Genomic DNA, 25,241 nt, shown 5'->3' with positions numbered 1-25,241 from the left:
ATTCCTTTAAGTGGAAAAGTTTTTGAGTTCTGAAAGTTAGTAATACAATGAAGACTTTTCTCAAAAGATCTCCTCTTCTTGATCTCAAAAGATCAAGGGAAATTGGATTCCTTATGACATGACCCCTTTAATGCTACAATCAATGGAAAACACCACCACAAAGTTACAGCAATGGCTTTGAGAATGCACAAATCATAGAGAGAGTTTTACAGTTTTCAACTTCAGTTTCAAACATAGAACAGTTCTAAGCTATCTGTATTATCAAAGTTTATCAAAGATTTGTCACCCCTTTTTTTTGGAGATATTATATAAAGTTATTTTAGCTTCACTTGTACCAACAGATAAGAGCTTCTTAATGTTGTTTTCCATGTGAATTTATGGTTATTTATTCATAGCTGTTCAAATTTATGAGTCATCACATTAATGCAAGCATGTGGTTATAAGCTGCTAGCTGTAGGCCTGCCCACAGGGCAATTTCTCCTTGGTGCAGAAGATCTTCCCAAAGCTCTTTGCAAACATTATAATTCAGCGAGATGCTGATAAATTGCGGATGCTTACGAGGGGTTTCCTTGAGGTACACATTCCAGTTTCAGGTACTGCCCCTCCTGTGGGAGGGTTTCGGAGTGTATGATGTTTACAATGGGAGCATCTATAACAGAGATAGAGAGACGAACAAAGAAATATTGTTTCAGACAGCATCTAAGAGGAGGAATGACACTCTATGGAGATCAAAAGGTAAGTGATGTGACGTTACTCAGGCTCAAATGCTCCACTGTCTCACTAGATTGATTAAATGTCAAAGCTTCAAAGAGAAACTCTAACTGGTAAATGACATTTTTCTATAATCACTGTGCATAGTTTTTGCTTTATACACCATATATCTAGTTTTAAAAGTTGCAACTTTATTTAGTTAACACCCAAATGAACGTCTATTAGTACGTCTTTTAGCTGAGATACAATTTTACTCCTAAAAGTCAAAAAAAAAAAAAAAAAAAAAAAAAGTCTTTCTCATTTGGCTAAATAAATTATACCTTTAATATGTCTAGTCCAAACTTCCTGTTTCAATAGAAATGTCAACATGAGACAGAAAATTGCACTCATTAAGCATTTTTATGGGGTCATCATTTACTCACCCTCTTTAATTTAGGCTTTTAGTCACATATAAACATTCATCAACTCACACATCAGTTGTGGTAAACGGAAGCTCAAGCATGCTTGCTTGATGTGTGAGAACCAATGAGGTTCATTCTCGTCGTACGCAGCACGTCTGAACTTTCGCAAGAACCAGTGAGGTTCGTTTTCGCGCGTCAAGCAAATACGGTTGAGCTTTTGTTTATGTTCGCTGATCAATGTTTACATTTGAATAAAAACCTAAATTAAATTTGTTAGTCAAATAAAGCGATTGTGTATCTTCAGAAAATTTGGACTAAACTGCTCGATTCATGTGGATTATCTCTTTATTAACTTTTTGAAGCATCAAAGTGGTAGTTGCATAGACTGTAAATGGAGGGACAGAAATCTCTCAGATTTAATTCATCTTCATTTGTGTTCCAAAGATGAACGAAAGTCTTACGGGTTTGAAACGACATGAAGGTGAGTAAATGATTACAGAATTTTCTTTTCTTGGTGAACTAACCCTTGAAGGTTTATGTTTTATAGTAAGGAACATGGATGTGAGCATCATGGGACGCTGGCTTGAGTTGGGACCCAGCCATACTCACAGTGGACCTCCAAGACCTGCGTAGTGTCTTCGTGGGTGGCAGTCAGGGCCACATGGTCCACTCTACAAGTGTAGGCCACACCGTCATCCTGCCGGTCCACCTGGAGCCGTAGGGAACTCTTCACTGTGAATGTCTTGCCACTGGCATTCACCTCTTTGGCACCTGAGAGAAGTGGATATGAACAGCATAACAAAGATGAAACGTGTTTTAGAGCTTCACATACATTACAGTCAGAGTTACAGTGAGAACTTGAAGTACTTTGGAACACAGGGGTTCAGAAAGATGCACCACTCTTTTTTTAAGACTTTACGTTTCAATAGAAAACTTCAGTTTTGTGAAGACAGAGTTGAGTTGCATTCATTATTTCCACCCACTGACGCACATCACTGTGTTTGGAATGCTCTTGAATCCTGCCTCTATCTTTTCTCACATCCAAAACTGGATAAAACTGGTGAAAGTAAAACTTTAACTCTTATCTGACTCTGTCAAAGTTGAAAATATTGATCCAATTCTTGTTTTTCTGCATTTGACTGAGCTGAACTCTCATGGCAAATCAAGCAGGATTTCTTTTGCAATTGTGACAGGTTTATTTCATCTGTTTAAAAAAGTAAATCCTCATTGAACGTTAATTAAATTAGCCTACATTTTCTTCTATAGAATTAGTGCTGACGTATAGTGTTGCACACGAGACATTTATCAGAGCAAAACAGCTCCCCTTATTTTCTCCTGAAAACTCCATTAGTTGAACAACAGATTGTGTTTTGTTTTGTTTGCTTCAGTGTGATAATGACTTCTGCGTTTATAGGCTTATGCTGCATACGTCGCTGTGTAGTAGCACTGACAATACAAATCCAGGGCAATTAATCCACTGCATCTCAATAAGCTTAACAAATACTCCAAATTTCTCATCAAAAGGATATTATTACATCTTTAAGAGTGTAAATTAGATATTGTAAATTCACTATTGTCAAATAGTTGTTCAAATAAATGTAAGGACCACAGAACATAATCATTTTATGCAAAACCAAAGAGAATCTAAAATCAGATCTTGCTCATTGAATCACAAGATTTTACAGCGATGCTGTAATTTCAACACTCTTAGGGGATGTTCACAAAGAACACATTTTTGCACTCCATTTTTCCATTGTTTTTCTGCGTAAACATGCGCTAGAGGAATGTGTTTGACCATTGTATTCGCATCTTGCGCATGGCACGTCTTTCTAGAAAACGTGCAGCTCAAGTTATAAGTAGTTCAACTTTTTAAAAATGTATGTATATAGACCTTGTGGTTTTTTTCTGTTCCACTGCCACATGTGTCATGTATTTAACAGAAAAACTTGGTTCTACCTAACTTTAAACATCATACATCATATTTGGAATCAAAATCTATATAGAACATTTTTAAAGATTTCAAAACATAGGATCAAAACAACACAGGATGCATGATCTACCTAGTTTTGTTGATTTGTGTTTGTGGATTTAAAGACAAAATCACAAAAGACTTCACTCCTTCCAAAACCTTCAGATTTAGGTCCAACCGTAAGTACAAATCCACACAATTCTTGTCTATATGAATCATCTTATTCTTTCTCTCTTTCCATTTGCTCCCCCTCACTTTCTCTACTCCCAGCATCAGTCCTGCTATCACTGCCAAGCTGTCAATCAGCTTCCTCTGGGGGTGTCGCCACCCGCTCAGGAGCATTTGAGCATGCAGAAGATATCATTTAGAAACCTGAATACACACACACACACACACACACACACACACACACACACACACACACACACACACACACACACACACACACACACACACACACACACACACACACACACACACAGAGAGAGAGAGAGAGAGGAAGGTACAGTTCTATGGGTATTCTTTCTTTTTGGGATGCTTATGGGATACAGTCGAGGTTGGGGGTAAATGTTTATTCCAGATATACAACTGACAAACAGACAGACTGTTAGTCTGTTCATACAAGCATTCAGATGAATAACACTTTGTATGGCTGTGAACGGAGCAAGACAACTTTCATTTGAGAGTTGACAAACACTCTCAGCAATTAGATGTGGATAGTTTGTTCCGCCCCATGGTTAGAGCCAGTGAAGATTCCCAGCATGCTTTAGAAGTTTCTTTAGATCAACTAAAGCGCATTTTACAGTTGGAACAACTCAGTGGCAAGTGGTGGTCTTCTGAAATGCGGAAGCAAAGTCCCCTTGCTGCGGTTGAGAATTATAACGAAAATCATTCTCCCTGTTGTAATGATTATGCAGCTTTCTGGTTAAAGGCTTATAGAACAATATTTACTTCACACTGTCATCAAGCAAACAATTTTATAATAGGCAATTTTGATGTACAGTTGTAATCAAAATTATTCATCCCCCATTGCAAATCAGGTTTATCGGCAAAGTTTACAGACTTTCAGCTGTTTGCAATGAACAAATCAAACAATTCAATTGAAAATGCAACTTTTAATGACTTCTACAGTCTCAAAATTATTCAACTCCTTCATAGCATGCATCTTTAGTACTTAGTAGAACACCCTTTTGCTGTTATGACCTGCTGCAAATGAGATGTATAACCAGACACCAGCTTCTGGCAGAGTTTCTGAGAAATCTTAGCCCATTCTTCATGAGCAATGGCCTCCAGTTCAGTAATATTCTTGGGTTTGTGTGCTGCAACCGCCTTCTTCAAATCCCACCAGAGATTTTCTATAGGGTTCAAGTCAGGTATACTTAGGATTCATTGTCTTGTTGGAAGGTCCAGTGATGCCCAAGCTTCAGCTTCCTCACTGACGGCATGACGGATTTCCTGATACTTCAATGAATCCATCTTGCCTTCCACATGCTGCAGGTTTCCAGTTCCAGGATGCAAAGCGGCCACAAAGCAGACCCAGAGCTTCACTGAGCCACCGCCATGCTTAACTGTAGACAGAGTGTTCTTTTCAGCATAGTGTTCTTTTTTTTTGTTTCATTCTTCTTTCTCCAGACATACTGCTGATCCATAGGGCTGAAAAGTTCCAGTTTTGTTTCATGGCTCCACAGAACAGAATCCTAAAACTTCTGTGGCTTATTTATATGATTTTGAGCACTTTTCTTGTGCTTTTGGGTCAGTATGGTGTACGTCTTGGAGTTCTGGTCAGGAAACCGCATGAGTTTAGAACCCGCCTCACTGTGCAAGCTGAAACCTCAGTGCCTGTTGCCACCAAGTCTTGCTTGCTGTCTTGCTGTCTTCTCAGAAATCTGGTAGCAGCGGTTGATATATTCCTTTTTCTGCTCCATCCAGGCAGTGTAACCACTGTTCCTTTAACTTTGAACTTGCAAACTATGCTTTCAACTGTGTCTCTAGGAACATTAAGTGCCTTCGCTATATTTTGTATCCTGTTTCTTGTTTGTGAAGGGCGTGACACTCAACAAGCCTAGCCAGTTCAGATATTTCATGTGTTCTAGCTCAAGCACACCTGGTGCAACTAATGAAGCCCTTGATTAGTTGCATCAGGTATGCTTGAGACAACATCTTTTATTGCAAATTTGTACAGTTCTGAGAGATTCTATTCAGGGGGTTGAATAATTCTGAGACTGTAGAAGTCATTAAAAGTTGCATTTTCAGTTGAATTTGGGGAAACCACTTAAAACGTTTGTTGTGTTGAGCTTTTTCCATTACTTTTGTTTGATTTGTTCATTGCAAACAGCTGAACGTTTGTAAAATTTTTGTCAATTTGCAATGGGGGTTGAATAATTTTGAATAATTACACCTGTATATACTATTTATTAACCAACCTACATCAAAGTATGTTGTTGACACTCCTGATCGTGTTTTTTTCTTTCTTTCTTTTGCATAATAACATGGAGGTGAATCTTTCATTTAACATTTGTTTGCTTAAAAATGTTTCACTGTCAGATTCTGATTCCCAGGTGGTTTAGTTTAGCTGTTTAGTTTTTATTTAGTCCATTTCTACCAGTTTGACCTATTCAGACCAATTTCTGTTGTGAAAATTATAGGCAGCTATTGCTGCACTGACGGTAATCAGCCAATCACACGCCTTCTCTCATGGGACGTTAAAAACTGAATTTTGGTGCCCACGCCACACTTTAGGATCTCAACGAAATGAGAACATCATCTGCTTTCAACTGATTTGATTGCCTAAATATATTATGCCCATTCACCTACATCATCCATTCATTCAACTATCTTTCCATCCTGGAGAAAAAAACAGCATAATGAGGGTTTGTTGGCACTGTCTACTTCTATTGTCCCTCTCAGTAAGTTAGTGAGTGGGTGAGAGGGGAGAGATTTTCCAGCAGACAGAAATGAAATTAAGGTCAGCATGTTTCACATTAATATTTATGAAGGCAAACCAGTAATAGAAACATTATCACAGATGCACACTCACCAGAGCACACACACAATCTCTGATTTAATGCACACAACAGCATTAAAACTGTATCTAATCTTTATTACACACACATCAGCATGTGTAATTACGTACATAGTTGGACGCAATTCGACGTGACGCAATTTAATGTGAATTATCTCTAATTTTTGGTTTTAAGGCTGAGCACTTTTCTCCTTCTGGAACCGGAATGCTTTCCTGGAACTCTGCGATAGCTACAGCATATGGTGAACCCAGAGAGCAGCGAGAACAGGAAAGAATAAAACGTGGGGTGAGATTAGCATTTCATTTCAGCTGTGAGCAGTTCTGAATTCAAATGCTGTTTTCCACCTAAAAGGGAGGTATTTAGAACAACAGGAGGCACAAAGGTGTGCAGCTCATCTCCGCCGCCTCTACCCCATTCTGCAAGCCCATTAGCGAACGCGCAAGAGGGATATAAAAAGAGAGAATGAAAAAGATAGAGAGAGGGGGAGAGAGCAAAAGCGTTCTTTATCCGATCACCGCGAACTGCTCTCAGGCTAAACACAGTGGTCATTCCTAGTGGATGGAGGGATATTTATGTGTGTATTTGACTGAAGTTAGCTGTCAGCTGTGCGTTTGCATGGTGAGAGCTTAAATTCGAGGTAGCGGTTTTGAATTTCCTCACAAAAATTGTCAGTTTGTGTTTATTTATGCGGCATAATCTTTCTGCCTGTGGTGAGAGACTCTGGAGTTTCTCCACAAGTGAGTGGAGCTCTGCAGTGAGCAACTGAACGCCTATCTCATCTATCTACCGCTAATCCTAATGTCCCAGAGACATGAGAACCGATAACGACAACATTATTTCAACAAACGCCCCCCAATCCCCAACCAGGATCACTATAAATATCAGTTACTCATTCTGCACGGCTCTCCGCCACGGCTCACTGTTTAAATATCCTTCATAAATGGTCAGTGTGGGTGTCAATGTAAAAGCTCCTTCTGGTGCCGTGCAATTTTATCTCTCTAATCCACGCAAACAGTCTCCCTGCTGGCAGTTCTTTCACTCGGGTCAAAAATGCTAGACTGAGATGGGATTTGTTGATGCGATTGTCTGAGCCTGGTTGGAATTAATGCTCCTGTTCTGACACACACATACACGCTGTCTGACTGCTAACAGTGTGATGATATCACCTCCACTAGGACGCAACTGCACATTCACATGATAAGCTGTTTTATCAGTGTCATTGCTTTGGACTCACTACAGGAGACAGAACTCACCTTGCAGTTACAAGCCCCGCCCCCAATTTGTTCAAAGCCACACCCTGTAATCTGTGTGAAGCCCTTTTCAGTAGTCTGTCAATTGTCCCACCAACAGAAATCTGTTAACAGACTTGGGCTGCGTCCGAAATCGCATACGCTCTTGAGTAGGTACTTATTTTGAACAGGTAATTACATAAGAATCGCTAAAAAAGTATGTTCTATATAGAATGAGAATGTAATCCGGACGTACTACATTCGCCATGTTCTCATTATCATGTGTTGTGTCGCTTCACTGCCATTTACAAATCCTCTCCCGTGGCCTCGTGGGATAGTAAAGTGTCCATCATATGCACACTTCAGAATCTCACCGAAAGTAGTAGGTCATCCAGGTACTTTTTGCCTACTCTTTTATGAGTACTGTGAATTCGGACATACTTCTTTTGTCACATACTGTTTTTCGCCTACTCATGTAGGCCGGAAGTACGTGATTTCGGATGCAGCCTTGGGGTGTATTTCTCAAAAGTATCAGAGCCAAGTACCATTGTTCCTTCAATATCACCATATCATCACCAACTGATATTAATTGCAATCTCGAATTGATTCGTAATTACTTCCCCACCTGAGTAATAACGTGACATCATTAATAACAGTCCTATATTTTTTAACCAATGTGAATCAAAGGAGGTGTACCATGTTACTCCGGTTTCAGGAAACAGTACTGACTAGCTAGTTAATTACTTCAATTATGCATCATACTAATGGTTAAATAGCGAGTTACAGTATGCCATTGTACAAGAAACGCACCCCTGACCAGTAATCAAACAAAAGCCCCACCCATAGTAATCTACTATTTTTAGGGTGGAGATAATGGCCATCCCTTGCCTGTCACGAGCCCAGTCCTAATCTCTCCAGAAAAACTGACTAACTGCTATATTTCAAAAATGTTCCGTCTGGTACGTTTATAATCATTTCACAGACACGCTGCATCTTATCTTGAAGTGTCTGATGTAGGCCGTGTTGATCAAATACACATAACAAGGCAGACTTCACCGTCTGAATGACCTCTCTTTCTTCACACGTTAGAGATTATCCAGCTCGTGCGCCACTGTGAAGTTGGACTCTGATTCCCGGCCCCCGCAGCCAGGATGAAAGAGGGAGCTTAAACAGCGAGGAGCGCTGTGTGTTCAGACTCAGCAGCTACCGTCGGTCTCCCTGCCTATCATAAGCAGCGCTAAGAACTTCTCTCTCTCTTGTTCAGCTGTGAGCTTTTATCTAGGCACCTGGGCGTTTGTTTTCACCAGCCAGGACTGAGCAGATGTTTTGTGTGCAACTTAGTTCTAAAGACAGTGACCACTGTGAAACAGGTAAAGAAAGCAGCTATTTTATTCACACACACACACATGCACACTATGCAATGTAGTTTCAACTAGATTTTTAAAAAAGTAATCTAAATTGTTGTTAGCTTGCATTTGCTAGGGCGTTCTGCTGGTTTCAAGTCACCGTGAAATCAAAATTATTATTTTTTTATATTGCAGTATTTATTATATGAATTATCCATGCACATCATTATAAAAAAAAAAAACAACAAAAAAAACATGTGCCCTCATAATCTTTAATCAAAAAATGATCTTCTCTGATGACGTTTACTGGTGTGAGGGCGGGGCAACCTGTCACTCACATGACATCACAGCAATAGCAAATCACAACCATCCAATCAATTCCTAGGGGACAAAATCAAGTTCCACCTTAGTTTTTTCGTTTAAGAAGCCTTTTCAGTTGTAAATACGTCACAATAAGGAAGAAAAGTCAATTGCAACTACAGTTTAATGCCGACTTCAAGGCAAGACACCACAGGTGAATACGGTAAATTTATTTTTACGAATCTCCATACTTTCCCATTTGATTGATTACATTAAGAATTCTTTGCATTACAAGTTTTCTAAAATGTTATCTTTAAATATGCCAATTATAGTTTTTATAATTAAATATGCACAAATTTGCATACATTTCCAGAACAGAAATCTGAACATTGGATAAAGCCAGGTTCAAAACTTGTTTTATTGCGTTGACCTATTAGAGTCAAAGGTTTTTACAAAGGGGATATTGGATATCTCTTTTTATCACTTAATAGATCAGAAGATTCTCTATGTTTTAGGAATTAAATATTGTAAAATCAGGCAAATTATATATGAACAAGCCCCTCTGTAAAAACCTTCTGAATATAGATAGGAATAAAATGGAAAAGTCGTGTGTAAGAAGTAAATATTTCTGGCTCAGTGCTCGAGAAAAAAACAATGTTTGACCTGTACTGTCTTGCCTTAAGAGCTGGATGTTAGTGCATTGTTATGCAGCTGCTTGTGTGCTTTATTGAGTGTACATACAATAAAATCTTAAGATAAATCAACATTTCATGTTCCCTTACTTTGCCATTTTGTTGTCGAACAGTGAGATGGTATGAAAGAGAGAGTTTCTAGCCGAACCCCCGGAGGAAAAAAAAGAGGACGACTCTCTCTTTCATCTGCTCTGGAGTTTTTCCTGTCGGCTAATCTGTTACATGTTCTCATAGTTCTCATAGTTCTCCTCGGGGGAGTTATCCTCCCTGAAGGAGGTCTGGGGATGGACATGCACCCTTATCATCCCGGAGGAGGAAAAAAGAAACATTCCCACAGTTCTATATGAGCTTACTGATATCAGCATAGTGTTTGTAGCCTACTCTATTTAATCTAATTGTTTTATAGTAATAAAATCTAAAACTCCTTAAAACAAGATTACTTTAGAAGATAAACTGCATTAGATAAGACTTTTATCTTGAGTTAATTTTTCTTACCCTATGGGCATTTTCTTCTTCTTGTTTTAAATATAAAACTCACTAAAGCCTCATCTAACTATCTTAGATTTATGTTTAAAACAAGAACAAACAATTTTCCCGAAGGGAAGGAAAACTAAGGCTAAGCAACTTTGCTTTTCAAGTAAATTTATCTTGTTTTAATAACATTAGATATTTTACTGGAAAATTAGAGAATAGTATTGCCTAAGAAAAAGATTTTTTGCAGTTTCTTTGTAAACAAAGTACACTGTGAGACTTTGGGAACAGGGTGCTGTCAGAGGTTTGGGATGAGGGCTGATGGGGGCTGATGGAAAATGTCGTTAGAGAACATGTTTTATTCATGTTTCTGCCAAGACACAGGAGGCATTTTAGAATTCCATTTTTAATGACTATTGATTGATTGCACTCAACATGATGTAAGAGAAAGCTGTGGGGGAAAGAAAGCAGCGCACACGCAACATGCAAATACCTGCACACATTCACATTATATACATATATGTAGATTTATTTGTTTGATCAAAAATACAGTAAAAACTGAAATATTCTGAAATATAACAATTTAAAATAACTTTTCTATTTTAATGCATTTTAAGATGCAATTTTTTCCTGACATCTGAATTTTCAGTCACATGATCCTTCAGAAATCATTCTAATATGCTGATCGGGTGCTCAAAAAAACATTTCTTGTTATTATCAATGTTGAAAACATTTGAAACATTCACTGTGACCGTGATGTATTTTTTTTTCAGGATTCTTTGAAAGTTCAAAATAACAGCATTTATTTAAATTCTTAATGTCACAGTCTTTAATGTCACTTTTGATCAATGTAATGCATGTTTGCTGAATAAAAGTTTTAATTTCTTTAAAAAAACAACAACTACTGACCCCAATGATCCATGATCCATTTGACGTAGGGTGTTATGGTGATTCGTAAATTACAATGGGCGTCAGGATGCAAGAATATACTGTATTGTATTATATATATATATATATATATATATATATATATATATATATATATATATATATATATATATATATACACACACACACTCACCTAAAGGATTATTAGGAACACCTGTTCAATTTCTCATTAATGCAATTATCTAATCAACCAATCACATGGCAGTTGCTTCAATGCATTTAGGGGTGTGGTCCTGGTCAAGACAATCTCCTGAACTCCAAACTGAATGTCAGAATGGGAAAGAAAGGTGATTTAAGCAATTTTGAGCGTGGCATGGTTGTTGGTGCCAGACGGGCCGGTCTGAGTATTTCACAATCTGCTCAGTTACTGGGATTTTCACGCACAACCATTTCTAGGGTTTACAAAGAATGGTGTGAAAAGGGAAAAACATCCAGTATACGGCAGTCCTGTGGGCGAAAATGCCTTGTTGATGCTAGAGGTCAGAGGAGAATGGGCTGACTGATTCAAGCTGATAGAAGAGCAACTTTGACTGAAATAACCACTCGTTACAACCGAGGTATGCAGCAAAGCATTTGTGAAGCCACAACACGCACAACCTTGAGGCGGATGGGCTACAGCAGCAGAAGACCCCACCGGGTACCACTCATCTCCACTACAAATAGGAAAAAGAGGCTACAATTTGCACGAGCTCACCAAAATTGGACAGCTGAAGACTGGAAAAATGTTGCCTGGTCTGATGAGTCTCGATTTCTGTTGAGACATTCAGATGGTAGAGTCAGAATTTGGCGTAAACAGAATGAGAACATGGATCCATAATTCCTTGTTACCACTGTGCAGGCTGGTGGTGGTGGTGTAATGGTGTGGGGGATGTTTTCTTGGCACACTTTAGGCCCCTTAGTGCCAATTGGGCATCGTTTAAATGCCACGGCCTACCTGAGCATTGTTTCTGACCATGTCCATCCCTTTATGACCACCATGTACCCATCCTCTGATGGCTACTTCCAGCAGGATAATGCACCATGTCACAAAGCTCGAATCATTTCAAATTGGTTTCTTGAACATGACAATGAGTTCACTGTACTAAAATGGCCCCCACAGTCACCAGATCTCAACCCAATAGAGCATCTTTGGGATGTGGTGGAACGGGAGCTTCGTGCCCTGGATGTGCATCCCACAAATCTCCATCAACTGCAAGATGCTATCCTATCAATATGGGCCAACATTTCTAAAGAATGCTTTCAGCACCTTGTTGAATCAATGCCTCGTAGAATTAAGGCAGTTCTGAAGGCGAAAGGGGGTCAAACACAGTATTAGTATGGTGTTCCTAATAATCCTTTAGGTGAGTGTATATATATATATATATATATATATATATATATATATATATAGCAACCCGGTGAGTACTGAAGCGCAGCTTCGGTAGCCATTGTTTATTTACACTCTTGTTTCTAGAAGTCAGTTGCTAGTTCTGCCTTCTTGATGACATCACACATATCATTAAAGACGGTAAGCAATGATTGGTTGGGAAGCAACGAGTAGTCTGACATGTTTCTTGTCCAAGACAAGAATTTAGGTGTCAAAATCGCATAATCTGATAGTGGCCCTGTTTACACCTGGTATTAAGATGCGTTTTGGTTGATCGGATCACACCGTTTACACCTAGTATTTTAATCCGTCTCTTTTGTCCACTTTCAACCACTTCTGTCCTAATTTCTTCAAGAGGAGGGTTTATGGGTGGGTAAATGTATGGGTTTTTTCAGATCTTTCGACAAAATAAGCTTGCAAAATTTACATATCAACGTGCCCGTTGTGAGAGAACACTTTGCTTAGTACGTTTTTTGTCTTCGAATCAAACTCGGGTCTTCAGTCGACAAAGACTAAATCCCGTCTGGCTAGCGCACTTTCCATAATGTTTATGCATTAAGTCAGTAGGTGATCTTTTGTGGCTGCTTGAACACAAGAGCATTTACACTACGAAAGCAATCCGGTCGAAAGAGTTTTCGACAACCTCTGGAAGTGGTAGAAAGTGGACAAGCTCAAAAGGTTTTAGACCCCATTTACACCTGTATTTAGCGTCGTCCACTTGTGATCTGAATTAACAAAATGCATCTTAATACCAGGTGTAAACAGGGCTTTAAGTGACTCATAACAGACAAAAATATTGTGTAGTCTGAACCCAGCATAAGACATTCTAAGCTTTTCAAGTCACATTTTTTCCCTCACATTGTTATGCTGATAATATAATTTGCAATTAAATATTTTTATTAGAAAAATGCAAAATAAAAATACAGTGGTATCAGACTTTTGGACCCACTGTATGTGCAAATGATGCATGGACTGCAGAGAAGGTGGCTGCTAAGATGAGGTCTATGTAATATTTGCAGGTTAGTTTAACATGCAATAAACAGATGCCCAATTTTACTCAAATGATGAGAATAAGCAGTCGGAGAGGGGGAGAGGGGGAGGGAGAGAGAGAGAGAGAGAGAGAGAGAGAGAGAGGGGCATGAGAGAATGTGAGAGGTGGTGATATTGGATTCCATTACAGCTGTCAATTTCACACACACAAATGCAGAGCATCTTGGGCTCTGCATACTCGGGGGGAGAAAGTGTGAGATGTCTTGCATCCTGGAGACCAGCACAAATTTAATACCGGGCTGAGCGTTGCTACAGTCCCAGAGATCCCACAATAATGCAACTGCTATTCCCAGTCCATGGTTCCAAAATAAATGCGTTTATCACAGTTCAGCCTCACACGGCGGTGGAGAAGTGCGGAAAACAGCGATGACAACAGCTGCCACGGCTCACAAACACAGCAACAGGAAGGCCGCAAACACAAAGGCAGACAGAAAGAAGCACAACAGGGAAACAACAGGCCGACTAACTGGAGTGAGCAGAGCCAAAAAAGCAATATCCTTTCGTTTACTTACACCTCTCTGCCATGAAACCAAGACAACCAGACTAAAAAAACTGAGCTAGAGTCACTCACATTACCGAATCGTTCCCTGTTTTTTCCTTTGTGCTCAGTATTTTATTATATGTAGGGCTTCAATGTGTATAATTGAATATGTATAAATATATATAATTGAAGTGAAGTCTTAATTATAAGTCAAACATCTTGTGATTTTATATATTATGTGTTTTTCGTCTCTCTGGGGTCCACTCTTTTTCTTGCATCCTTGAAATGTGTTCTTGTCTTATTGGATCCATCCATCACAATACACATTCATGATGAAAATATCTAAGACTGACACTTTGCAATCAACAGAGAGCCTATAATCTTCACGCTTTATATGAGACTGTGGACTGACGAGACTCAGAAACATCTTAGCAAGCCCCTTCCTGAGTTCACGGTACAGGCTACATGCTGCATTATCTAAATATATTTACCATATGCTTTCTCATTCAAGCCACCTGCTCGCAAATTCGTGTTAGGTAATGCTATTCTTGCATTTTTGATGGATGAAATGTCTTTTTCACACACTCGCATATGTTAATTTGCACCTGCATTACAAAACACACCAAAAAAATGAATCAGGGGTTTTGGAGTTGGAGAGGGAGTGAAAATTTCAGTGTTAATGGTCATATTAATCTCTGACCTCACAGCTGGAGAAAAATGTAGCTAATTTAATCAAATACCTTCACAGTTAATTAAAAGAAAACAACAGAATTTTGAAGTAATGTGAAGAAATGAACTCCAACGCAGCAAAACACTAATGATTTCCACATCAATCAAGGTTAAATGCACCTCTTCTTTTATACAAATCTGTTGTTTTGATGCATTAAATAATCACTGTTAATTAAAGAATATATCCAACCTAGCCTAAACACCATGATTGTTAATGAATACGAAGATTGTATCATTAATCTGGGACTACAGCGAGCCTGAGTCACGCGTAAGGAGATCAGATATCAGTTTCTTAAAGGAATCTCAAACAAAGCAGCTTACGTTTCCGCCGTTCTCATCTGAAACATCACTGATCCCTTAATGAAATGAAATAAGCTCTGAAAATCCTCCCCTGCCCACAAATTCTGTCTGTTTATCAAATGACCAGAGGGACTGACCGCAGATGTAATATCTGATAAGGAGCCAAATCAGGATCTCAGTTCGAAGTCAAAATTATAAAAACCCTTGACTAGGTACTGATAAGAGGCTAAACTGAGGCTTTAGGTACTTTTCTTATTTCTTTATTTTGGCCATAGATTAAAAGAGTAGTTCTCCGCTAAAATGAAAATGGTTTTGTTTTTCCAAAACCATATCACTTTTTTTTTCCTTCTGTGGAAGCCAAAAAGTGATTTAAAAGAATATTCTGGCCACTTTTTAAGTAATTAAATTCAATGACAACTGGGACTAAAAAAACAACAAAAAAAAAAAAAAACAATCCAAAACAACCAGTATGTAAAAGTTCATAAAAGCATCACATATGTTGACCACACAACTTGTGTACCATATTCCAATGCTTTCCTTGGAACAATAATGAGAGTAGTAGCAAATCTTTTGAGTCAGATCTTTTCAGTGAATTAGCTGATCTGGTTCACAAAAATGGTCTGAATGATTTGTTCATTCTTTGACTCAATTTGGTTCGCCAAAACTAACTCTGATTAGGGGAAAATTATCGGTGAATATTAACTTAGATAATATCTGTCCATGACACAAAGCTGTCTTTTGACTTAGTGCACAAGTCGTTTGGATTTTACATCCTTTTTAAAGCTTGAAAGCTCTGGTCTGCATTAGTAGTGTTATTGCACAGAAAAGTGCAAGAAATGCAATATTTATTAGGTTAAAAAAACAAAACAGAATTAAAAGTTATTCACACCGAAATCGCTTTGGGAAAACACGAGAAAAAGTTGAAAAAGTCATTTTAAGAATACCATTTTTTGAATGCCATGTCAAGTCTGAGATGCTTCAAAATACATAGGACACGAGTGCAATGGTTAAACACATCCGTCTATTGCAGATTTGCATAGAAAAACAATGGAAAAGCAACGCAAAAAAGTGTCATGTGTAAACAGCCCATTAGGGTAGTATTTGTCTATTCATTCAATGTATGATTAAAAATGATTGCCGTTTAATACAAAATACAGCAATTTACAGATAAACAAGCTAATCCCTGCAAAACAAAGTGATTCCAAAGACACTAAAACTGTTGAGCCATGCTTCATCCTTCGGGGTTCACGTCTTCCTCACTGTAAAGGCCTCTCCCCAAGGTTCCGTCCACCAGAGACACAATAATCAGTCAGCGTGGGAAACGTCGCCTCCATGCTAATTAGAACCGCTGTATTTTTAGAAGTGCAGCAAACACACAAGTCACAACAAAGGCACTCAATGCCATCTGCATCGTACGCATGCTTTCATCCCCTCTCTTCCCGTCTGACTGAGGACATTGTTTATAAGGTGATGGATTTGTGGAGAAGATCGTTAGCTACATATTTCACTGAGCCTAAGCATTCTTCCATACTGAGCTTGAAATATATGCACTCAAATGTAGTAAATATTCATTGTGATTTGTCTTATAGTGTGTTAATGTGAGTTTGATCATAATATTCCTTACCTTTGATCTCCTTCTCATTTCTGAACCATCGGACATCAGCCGCAGGTTTGCTGCCAGAGGTCACACAGGTCAGAGTGATGTGATCGCCCTCCTTTGCAGGCTTGGTGAGTCCATTAATCTCTGGTTTCTTAGGCACACCTAAACATGGAGGGAATAAAGTGACAGAGAGAGAGAAAAAGAAGAGAGATAGCTCAGCACTTTAACAGAGTTCAAAATTGTGAATTTAATGGAAAAAAGATTAGAGATATTATTTATCGTCTTCTATGAACTACTCCAGTCCTTTTATTTTGCCTGGGGTTTTTTTTTTCTGTCGTTCACCGAGGTTAATTTAAATTTAGACCCTTTTTGTCAGTGGTTATTTGATCATATTATTGCAGAGTTTAACTTCTCCCTCGTCACTAACGAAATTTTCTGTCATTTATGAGACAACCCTTTCCCACCATAGAACTTATTCACAGCAGCGCCATCTTTGAATTTGAACTGAAATGAAAGGCTGTGAGGGATAGAAATACATCTATTCAGTGGGTTGTACTGTTATTTAATGTGCGTTTAGATTATTCTGCTGATGAAACACTGCAAAAATATCTTTCAGAGAAATTTCAGTAGGCAAAAAACTACAGGCAACATGAGCGGTGGAAAATTACAAGTGATCTAGGAGCAAATTCCATTGAAAATAAGTTAAGTCTATCCCTCACAGCCTCGCTTTCATTCATTTCATTTTAGCCTTGATGGCGCTGCTCTGAATAAGGTCTATACGGCAGGGGGCGCTATTTATGTATTTTAAAATGTCAATTATTCAAAGCTGAATTTTCAGCATCATTACTCCAGTCTTCAGTGTCACATCCTTCAGAAAGTCTAATATGCTGATTTGGTGCTCAAGAAACATTTCTTATTATTATCAATGTTGTAAGCAGTTGTTATGCTTAATATTTTTGTGGAAACCATGCTACATTCTTTTTAGGATTCTTTGATCAATAGAAAGTCCAATAGAACAGCATTTATTATAAATATAATGTTTTTGCAGCAAAGTAAAAGTCTTTCACTGTTTAAACAATTGAATGCACCTTTGGTGAATAAAAGTAATAATTTATGTAAAAAACAACAACTTTTGAATGGTAGTGTATCAGTATGAAGTATACTGTCTGTCATTGGCATGCAATCAGCAGCAATTCATTTTGCAATTGAGACGTCAATCTGTTAGTAGACGTAAGGCTATTCACACAGTATATGTGTTGTTGTATTCCCTCGCCAGTATTATTTGATTGATTTAATTATGTACACATGAAAGCCCTACTTATACAAACGTTTCATGCGACATGTTTCAAAGCAATGGTCCTAACATATCCTAACACCATCACCTTAAAGAGAAGAGTGAACCTCAAACGCTTGTTTCCACGTACAAAAGCAATCAGCATTTCAATCTTACGAAATTTCAAACACACAGGAAATTCTGTGGCCCACAAATACATTACTGTGTCAGGAGCTTCCTCTCTGAGGTTGTGGGCAGAGACAAAGAAAAATCAATAGGGAACATTAGTCAGGAAAATTAGATATTGGTTTCGCCTTGATTGAAGATGAGATCAGACGTTTGGCATTCAGTTCACAGGCCTTATTGCTCCCCTGAGTAAGAGGCCTTAATCACATTCCTGAGAAATAAATCAAAGCAAAAACAACCACAATGTACTATGCATTAAAAAGCAACAGAGTAAATACATCAGTCATTCTAAAGCAGCGTGACCTGTAACCTCCGCTGAGCGCCATGTTGTTTTTTAATATTGTCCCAAGATGACAAGAAACCTGAAGATGCCAAGCTGTCGTTTCTGGCTGATTCGTTTCTTGATATTTAATACACAAATATTTTAGACAAAACCACTTAGGGTAAAATTTTCCACTTTGCTGTTTCATATTTCAGTGTTTGTGCACATTTTCAATTGATTGTGGAAGCTGTAATTCATCAAATGATGGATTAATCGACGTTTAGTCTATACAGTAAAGTACGTTGGGCTGCGCTAGTCTGCATTTTCTGTAACAGAGTGCTCCAGGGATGATTTCTTTTTTTAGGCCAAAACCCAGAAACAAGTTAGCATTTTAGCACTTCCAGTTCCATTGTCCCGAAATCAATAGGTTTTTTGAATGGGTTATTGCCTCTCGAGGCTATTACTTTTAAAAAATAGCTTAAAGCTTCTACTTACTAACAAGTGCCTAACTGGGACTACAGTGGCAGCCTGGAAAATCAAACGGCATCACACGGAAACGGTAATCTACTCACTAATCCGCTATTCTAACTCAAACTTTCAGGATTTTTTTTAAAGATAAATAATAATCCAAAAGAAAAATCCTATTGGGCTTTTGTCGATAGAACCAGGGTGATGCTAACGGATCGGTCAACAAAAATCATCACAGCTCGATCAACAAAGGATGTTCATTCTGGATAGGAACTTGTGAAAATCACAACCCACAATATCCATTATAAATGTGACAAACATAATATCTATAACAACAATGTTATCAAATATAACAACCATGTAACAAAATGCTTAAATAATAAATAGCCTATATTATTGCATATTTTGCCTAGATATTAATTACAACAAGGAAATTAATTGCATCCATTTGTGTATTCACAATGAGCAAAACATTATGTAAGCCAGACTTGTTGACAGTGTGTACAACTGTAATGATTTTAATGTTGTACGCCAACTAATTAAAATGAGACTAGCTAATTGGGCTCCTAATTAATGCAGAAATATGGCATTAAGCACTGTTTGTGGACTGTCACAGCTGACATTAACTCTGGTTTGTTTGGGACTTGATTCAGAGACTGGTTGACTTTTGATTGACACAAGTAGTAAAAGTTGATAGAGGAAACTAATTAAACTTCTTTCTGTGTCATTTCTCAACACTGTTCTGTGATCATCTGTGTCTTTGTTGAAGGCGACCGGGTGAATCCATTTAATTAAATCCTGATCCAGGCCAAAGTTAGATTTGAAACGCCTCCCACTGAGGTAAAATTCTAATTATCTATCTACTTTCTGGAAACTACAAATTTTGCCATTTTCTTTCGACTTGTTAATAAGAGTAGCTCCTTTAAAAGAATCCGTTTTAGACTGGTTGCAGACATTTAGTAACGATACAGCAATATTTCTGTCCTCCATAAAGGCATCCATGCACATACATATTGTTCAAAAATTTGGGGAATTTTTAGCATCCAGTCTTCAGTGTAAGAAAAATATCCACATTTAAAACTTTTAAAACTATAATCACATGCGTTCACGAGAGAGTTGAGTTCCGGAGGAAGGGCGACCTCTGACCCAACGTATGACGTAAGACGTAGGACGAAGGCGTAGCGTAAGCTTGGGTGAGAAAAGATGCCTTTCGCAAAAACCACGTAACTCTCTTGTGAACGCGCGCATGGCCTTTGCTAGAAGCCAGTGATTATAGTTTGTAAAGTTTTAAATATGGATATTTTTCTTACAAAAAACCATCGCTTCACTTCAGAAAGCATTTATTAACCCACTGAAGTTATATGGATTACTTTTATGATGGATGGATGTGCTTTTTGGAGCTTCAAAAACCAGGGCGCTATTAAATGCCATTACAAAGCTGGGTGCAAGATATTTTGTTATCTGTGTGTTAAGTTTAGTTTTCATGGACTTTTAGTTTGCATTCATCAGTTCCTGTTTTTCTTTGTTCAGTTTTCCCACTTCTCCTTGGTTGTCATGGTAACTAATATGATTTGCCATCACGTTCAGCTGTGTCGTCGTTGATCACCTCGTTTGCCTGTGTATTTAAGTTCCTGTGTTTTCAGTTCAATTTGTCCGGTCTCGTCTGCGTTATGCTGAAGCTGTGTTGAATGAAAGACTTTTGGAATCTTCATCTTCGTGCGATTGTATACAGCACATGTGACACTGGGAAGAGCCAGGATATTATTTAATGTAACTCTGATTGTGTTTGGGTGAAAGACGAAAGTCATATACACCTAGGGTGGCTTGAGTAAACTGGGATAATTTTCACTTTTGGGTGAACTATTCCTTTAAGGCTAAATGACTCAACACTCCAACTGGCTGCATTGGGATGTAATCCCACACGGTATGTAAAATGATGTCTTACCCAGGACGGTGAGGAAAGCCTTGGCTGTTTTGACAGGCATGGTGAAGAGGGAGCAGGTGTACAGCCCTTCGTCTCCCAGCGTGACCTCGCTGATGCTGATCGTCAACTCCTGCGCCGTGGCTCGGACCAGCTCAATCCGGTTATCTCTCAGCGCTGCGGGAACAAACAATCAAGAGAGCAAATTTAATTATGACACCTTCATTAGCATTTGCCACACACTAAAGAGTGGCAGATTCTCGTGACATTCCTTCTATTCCTGAAAATTTAAATGCATGAATACTGACCAAAAGGGAAACATTTTTAATTTAACAATAAACAAAAAAATAATTAAGTCATTCTATGATTATGCTCACATATTGTGCTGAGTATGAAGATCAATTCCATTGCTACAGGGAAAAAATATTTCATGATGGCTTTCAGTCAGAGGGCAAATTGAATATGGATCAGTCAAGATTCAAATCCAACATCACTTCAGTCAATAGTGTTCAGAATGAGCATTCATCGATTTGAAACATACATGCTTGAGCTCTCTAATCCACATTTACAAACTCTGTATTTGTACATTTGCAGGTTCTTTACCCAGTCGAGTATGAATAAAAGTAAAGTTCAAACTTATTATGAGTGTGACCTCGGTGCGAAAGAGGCCTAAGGATACGGTTTCAGTTATTACACCTTTTAGAGTCCGTCATTACACAGACCTAATGAAAAGGTTAAAGTGCTAATGCAAAAGTCAAAGGCTAACGTCAGAGACTATAATTCCCGAAGCATCTTCAACATGCTTTGTTTAACCCTTTAAGTGTCACCCCCCTTTTTTAAAATATACATGAAAATGCACATTTCGACTTTAAATGGTTGTAATTAAAGAATGCTTTGGAGTATAGACGTAAAATTGGTCTTGTTTTAAAGAAGACATTTTGCAGATTTTTGTTGAAGTGAAATAAATTAAGAAAGTGAAAAAAAAAAAGTTATAGAAGTTTGAGTTTATGAAAATGTACAATGTAAAAAAATTAATTATTCATATTTTATATAAAATATATATTTTTAAAACCTGGCCGACTCTAAAACTGCTAGAAAATCAAAGCCAAAAATCTGAATAAGTTGTGTTTCAAATTTTAGGTTGATATCTCAAAAAATGAGCTTTCAGTGAGATTTTGTTTGGGCGCAGTACCAAACATTTTCACTAGGTGACAACCAGACTCCATTACTGCCCATATAAGGGCGCCTCCATTTCCATATGTGTTATTAAAAATATTTTAATATCTTTTTTTCTAAAATAATTTAATGGATGATACCTTTTGAACTCTTGGCATGAAAACAAACTGAGGTTTCAAACATTCTTTCATGATTTTTCATGTTCATTGCTATTTCAAAATAAAGGTCTGAACATGCCTTAGGAATATGAAAATATTCTTGTTGCAAATTAATAAATTACAGCTCCTCTCTAATTTATTTTGAAAATCATTCACCAAATATGAAAACTAGAGTTTGTAAGCTTTCAAATGATATATAGTTTGTCAATATTAGTTTATGTTTATTATAGGATATTACCGTTTTAAATATGTAATGATTTTGGGCCCACCGGTGGGCCGGTGACACTTAAGAGGTTAATGATAATGACTACAGCAGGAAAAAATCTGGTAGATCATAAGATATTTGCCATGTGGCGGCACAGTTTAATCAACGGAGACAAGGTCACTAGTTCTAACCTTCTGTTTTCCATAAAACTCCCTCAGACATTTTGAGCCTCATTGACGCTCTGTAACAACCTGCCAGAATATTCGTGGATGAGCTTTATGGATCTTTTTCCCCAGGAGAATAGAAAGAACACATTCTTATGGTCAATCATAAGTGTGACCTTTCAAAGCTCTCTTAATAAAAAAAGTTGGTCAATGCCTTAGCCGTTAGCCTTGTCTTACCACCTGAAAACTTTAAATTGAATACCGCAGTGCTAGTGAAGATTCTTTAAAACTGCAGATTCCCAAAAACTTATGTACTGTACATTGAAGGTATTAAGATTTAAGGGGCAATATCTTTTAAATTATTTTAATTTACTTTATTTTTACATGCATAAAAAGGATATATATATATGCAGTGAGGAAAATAAGTATTTGAACACCCTGCTATTTTGCAAGTTCTCCCACTTGGAAATCATGGAGGGGTCTGAAATTGTCATCGTAGGTGCATGTCCACTGTGAGAGACATAATCTAAAAAAAAAAAATCCAGAAATCACAATATATAATTTTTTAACTATTTATTTGTATGATACAGCTGCAAATAAGTATTTGACCACCTGTCTATCAGCTAGAATTCTGACCCTCAAAGACCTGTTTGCCTTTAAAATGTCCACCTCCACTCCATTTATTATCCTAAATTAGATGCACCTGTTTGAGGTCGTTAGCTGCATAAAGACACCTGTCCACCCCATACAATCAGTAAGAATCCAACTACTAACATGGCCAAGACCAAAGAGCTGTCCAAAGACACTAGAGACAAAATTGTACACCTCCACAAGGCTGGAAAGGGCTACGGGGAAATTGCCAAGCAGCTTGGTGAAAAAAGGTCCACTGTTGGAGCAATCATTAGAAAATGGAAGAAGCTAAACATGACTGTCAATCTCCCTCAGACTGGGGCTCCATGCAAGATCTCACCTCGTGGGGTCTCAATGATCCTAAGAAAGGTGAGAAATCAGCCCAGAACTACACGGGAGGAGCTGGTCAATGACCTGAAAAGAGCTGGGACCACCGTTTCCAAGGTTACTGTTGGTAATACACTAAGACGTCATGGTTTGAAATCATGCATGGCACGGAAGGTTCCCCTGCTTAAACCAGCACATGTCAAGGCCCGTCTTAAGTTTGCCAATGACCATTTGGATGATCCAGAGGAGTCATGGGAGAAAGTCATGTGGTCAGATGAGACCAAAATAGAACTTTTTGGTCATAATTCCACTAAACGTGTTTGGAGGAAGAAGAATGATGAGTACCATCCCAAGAACACCATCCCTACTGTGAAGCATGGGGGTGGTAGCATCATGCTTTGGGGGTGTTTTTCTGCACATGGGACAGGGCGACTGCACTGTATTAAGGAGAGGATGACCGGGGCCATGTATTGCGAGATTTTGGGGAACAACCTCCTTCCCTCAGTTAGAGCATTGAAGATGGGTCGAGGCTGGGTCTTCCAACATGACAATGACCCGAAGCACACAGCCAGGATAACCAAGGAGTGGCTCTGTAAGAAGCATATCAAGGTTCTGGCGTGGCCTAGCCAGTCTCCAGACCTAAACCCAATAGAGAATCTTTGGAGGGAGCTCAAACTCCGTGTTTCTCAGCGACAGCCCAGAAACCTGAATGATCTAGAGAAGATCTGTGTGGAGGAGTGGGCCAAAATCCCTCCTGCAGTGTGTGCAAACCTGGTGAAAAACTACAGGAAACGTTTGACCTCTGTAATTGCAAACAAAGGCTACTGTACCAAATATTAACATTGATTTTCTCAGGTGTTCAAATACTTATTTGCAGCTGTATCATACAAATAAATAGTTAAAAAATCATACATTGTGATTTCTGGATTTTTTTTTTTAGATTATGTCTCTCACAGTGGACATGCACCTACGATGACAATTTCAGACCCCTCCATGATTTCTAAGTGAGAGAACTTGCAAAATATCAGGGTGTTCAAATACTTATTTTCCTCACTGTATATAGATATATTTCAATATTTTTAATCATCTTGATATAAAATCTTTTTCAATAATTTTTAAATAAAGAAAATAACTGTACAAATGAACTGATTCACTAAAATGAATTAGACTTGCCAAAATCCATTTTAGGAGAGTGCATTTTATTATTCAGCGAGTTTTTGCAGTTTTAAATCTGTGTGTAGTACAGTGTGACCAAAACATTTATTTTATTTTCAGGTTTCTTCATGTTACTCATTGGAAAAAATATTATCTCAACAGTAGTCTCACTACTTTTAGTTACAGAAATTGACAAAAATTCAGTCATGATTGTCTAAATAGAAGCTTCACAGAGATGAATTTCATTATGCGATCACAGCAGGTTAAAGCTCTCAGCCATACACACCAATTACAACATTAAAAGAACTTTAAAAGAAGTGTAAAGTGGAAGCATGCAGGCACACTCCGGGTATCCAAACAAGCATCCCACAAACCCACCTCCACACCTCAGCAAGGCCTCTCGTAGCTTTAATGAAACAGCCTAACGGATGTTGTGTGTCAGCGTGTGTTTTCAGACGCGTCTCCCCAGAGGTCTGAGTGCAGCTCCCTCTGGACAGCAGCATCTCTGAGGTAATTGAACATAATGAGGTTCATTACATGAAGAGAGGCTTGCCAACGCAGCAATGAAAAAAAACTTGCGGTACACGCTGTTTTTAATGCCTTCCTGTCGTCTTCCCTAAATTAAGGTCATTGTAAATAATGTGACCAACCATGGCAGTGGTGTTGTGGTGGATTATGTTAAAAGAAAAAAAAGTTCAAA

General features: G+C 38.2%; 1 protein-coding gene across 5 annotated transcripts in view; it reads right to left on the bottom strand.

Moving 5' to 3' along the window:
• cadm2a (cell adhesion molecule 2a) overlaps window positions 1-25,241 on the bottom strand; it is a 511,389-nt gene that overhangs the window by 24,276 nt on the left and 461,872 nt on the right. For all 5 annotated transcript variants that reach the window (XM_079861628.1, XM_079861624.1, XM_079861626.1 and 2 more), the window contains 4 exons: window positions 20,751-20,903; window positions 16,641-16,778; window positions 1,722-1,883; window positions 559-649 (listed from right to left, as the gene is read on the bottom strand). In XM_079861628.1, the coding sequence (XP_079717754.1) occupies window positions 559-649; window positions 1,722-1,883; window positions 16,641-16,778; window positions 20,751-20,903 (544 nt within the window). The remainder of the gene's footprint in view (window positions 1-558; window positions 650-1,721; window positions 1,884-16,640; window positions 16,779-20,750; window positions 20,904-25,241) is intronic.

The sequence above is a fragment of the Squalius cephalus genome (assembly GCF_949319135.1).
Source record: "Squalius cephalus genome assembly, chromosome: 24".
NCBI classification, from domain to species: domain Eukaryota; kingdom Metazoa; phylum Chordata; class Actinopteri; order Cypriniformes; family Leuciscidae; genus Squalius; species Squalius cephalus.
Note: the sequence above shows the minus strand (reverse complement) of the source record. Positions and strands in the feature narration are given on the sequence as shown.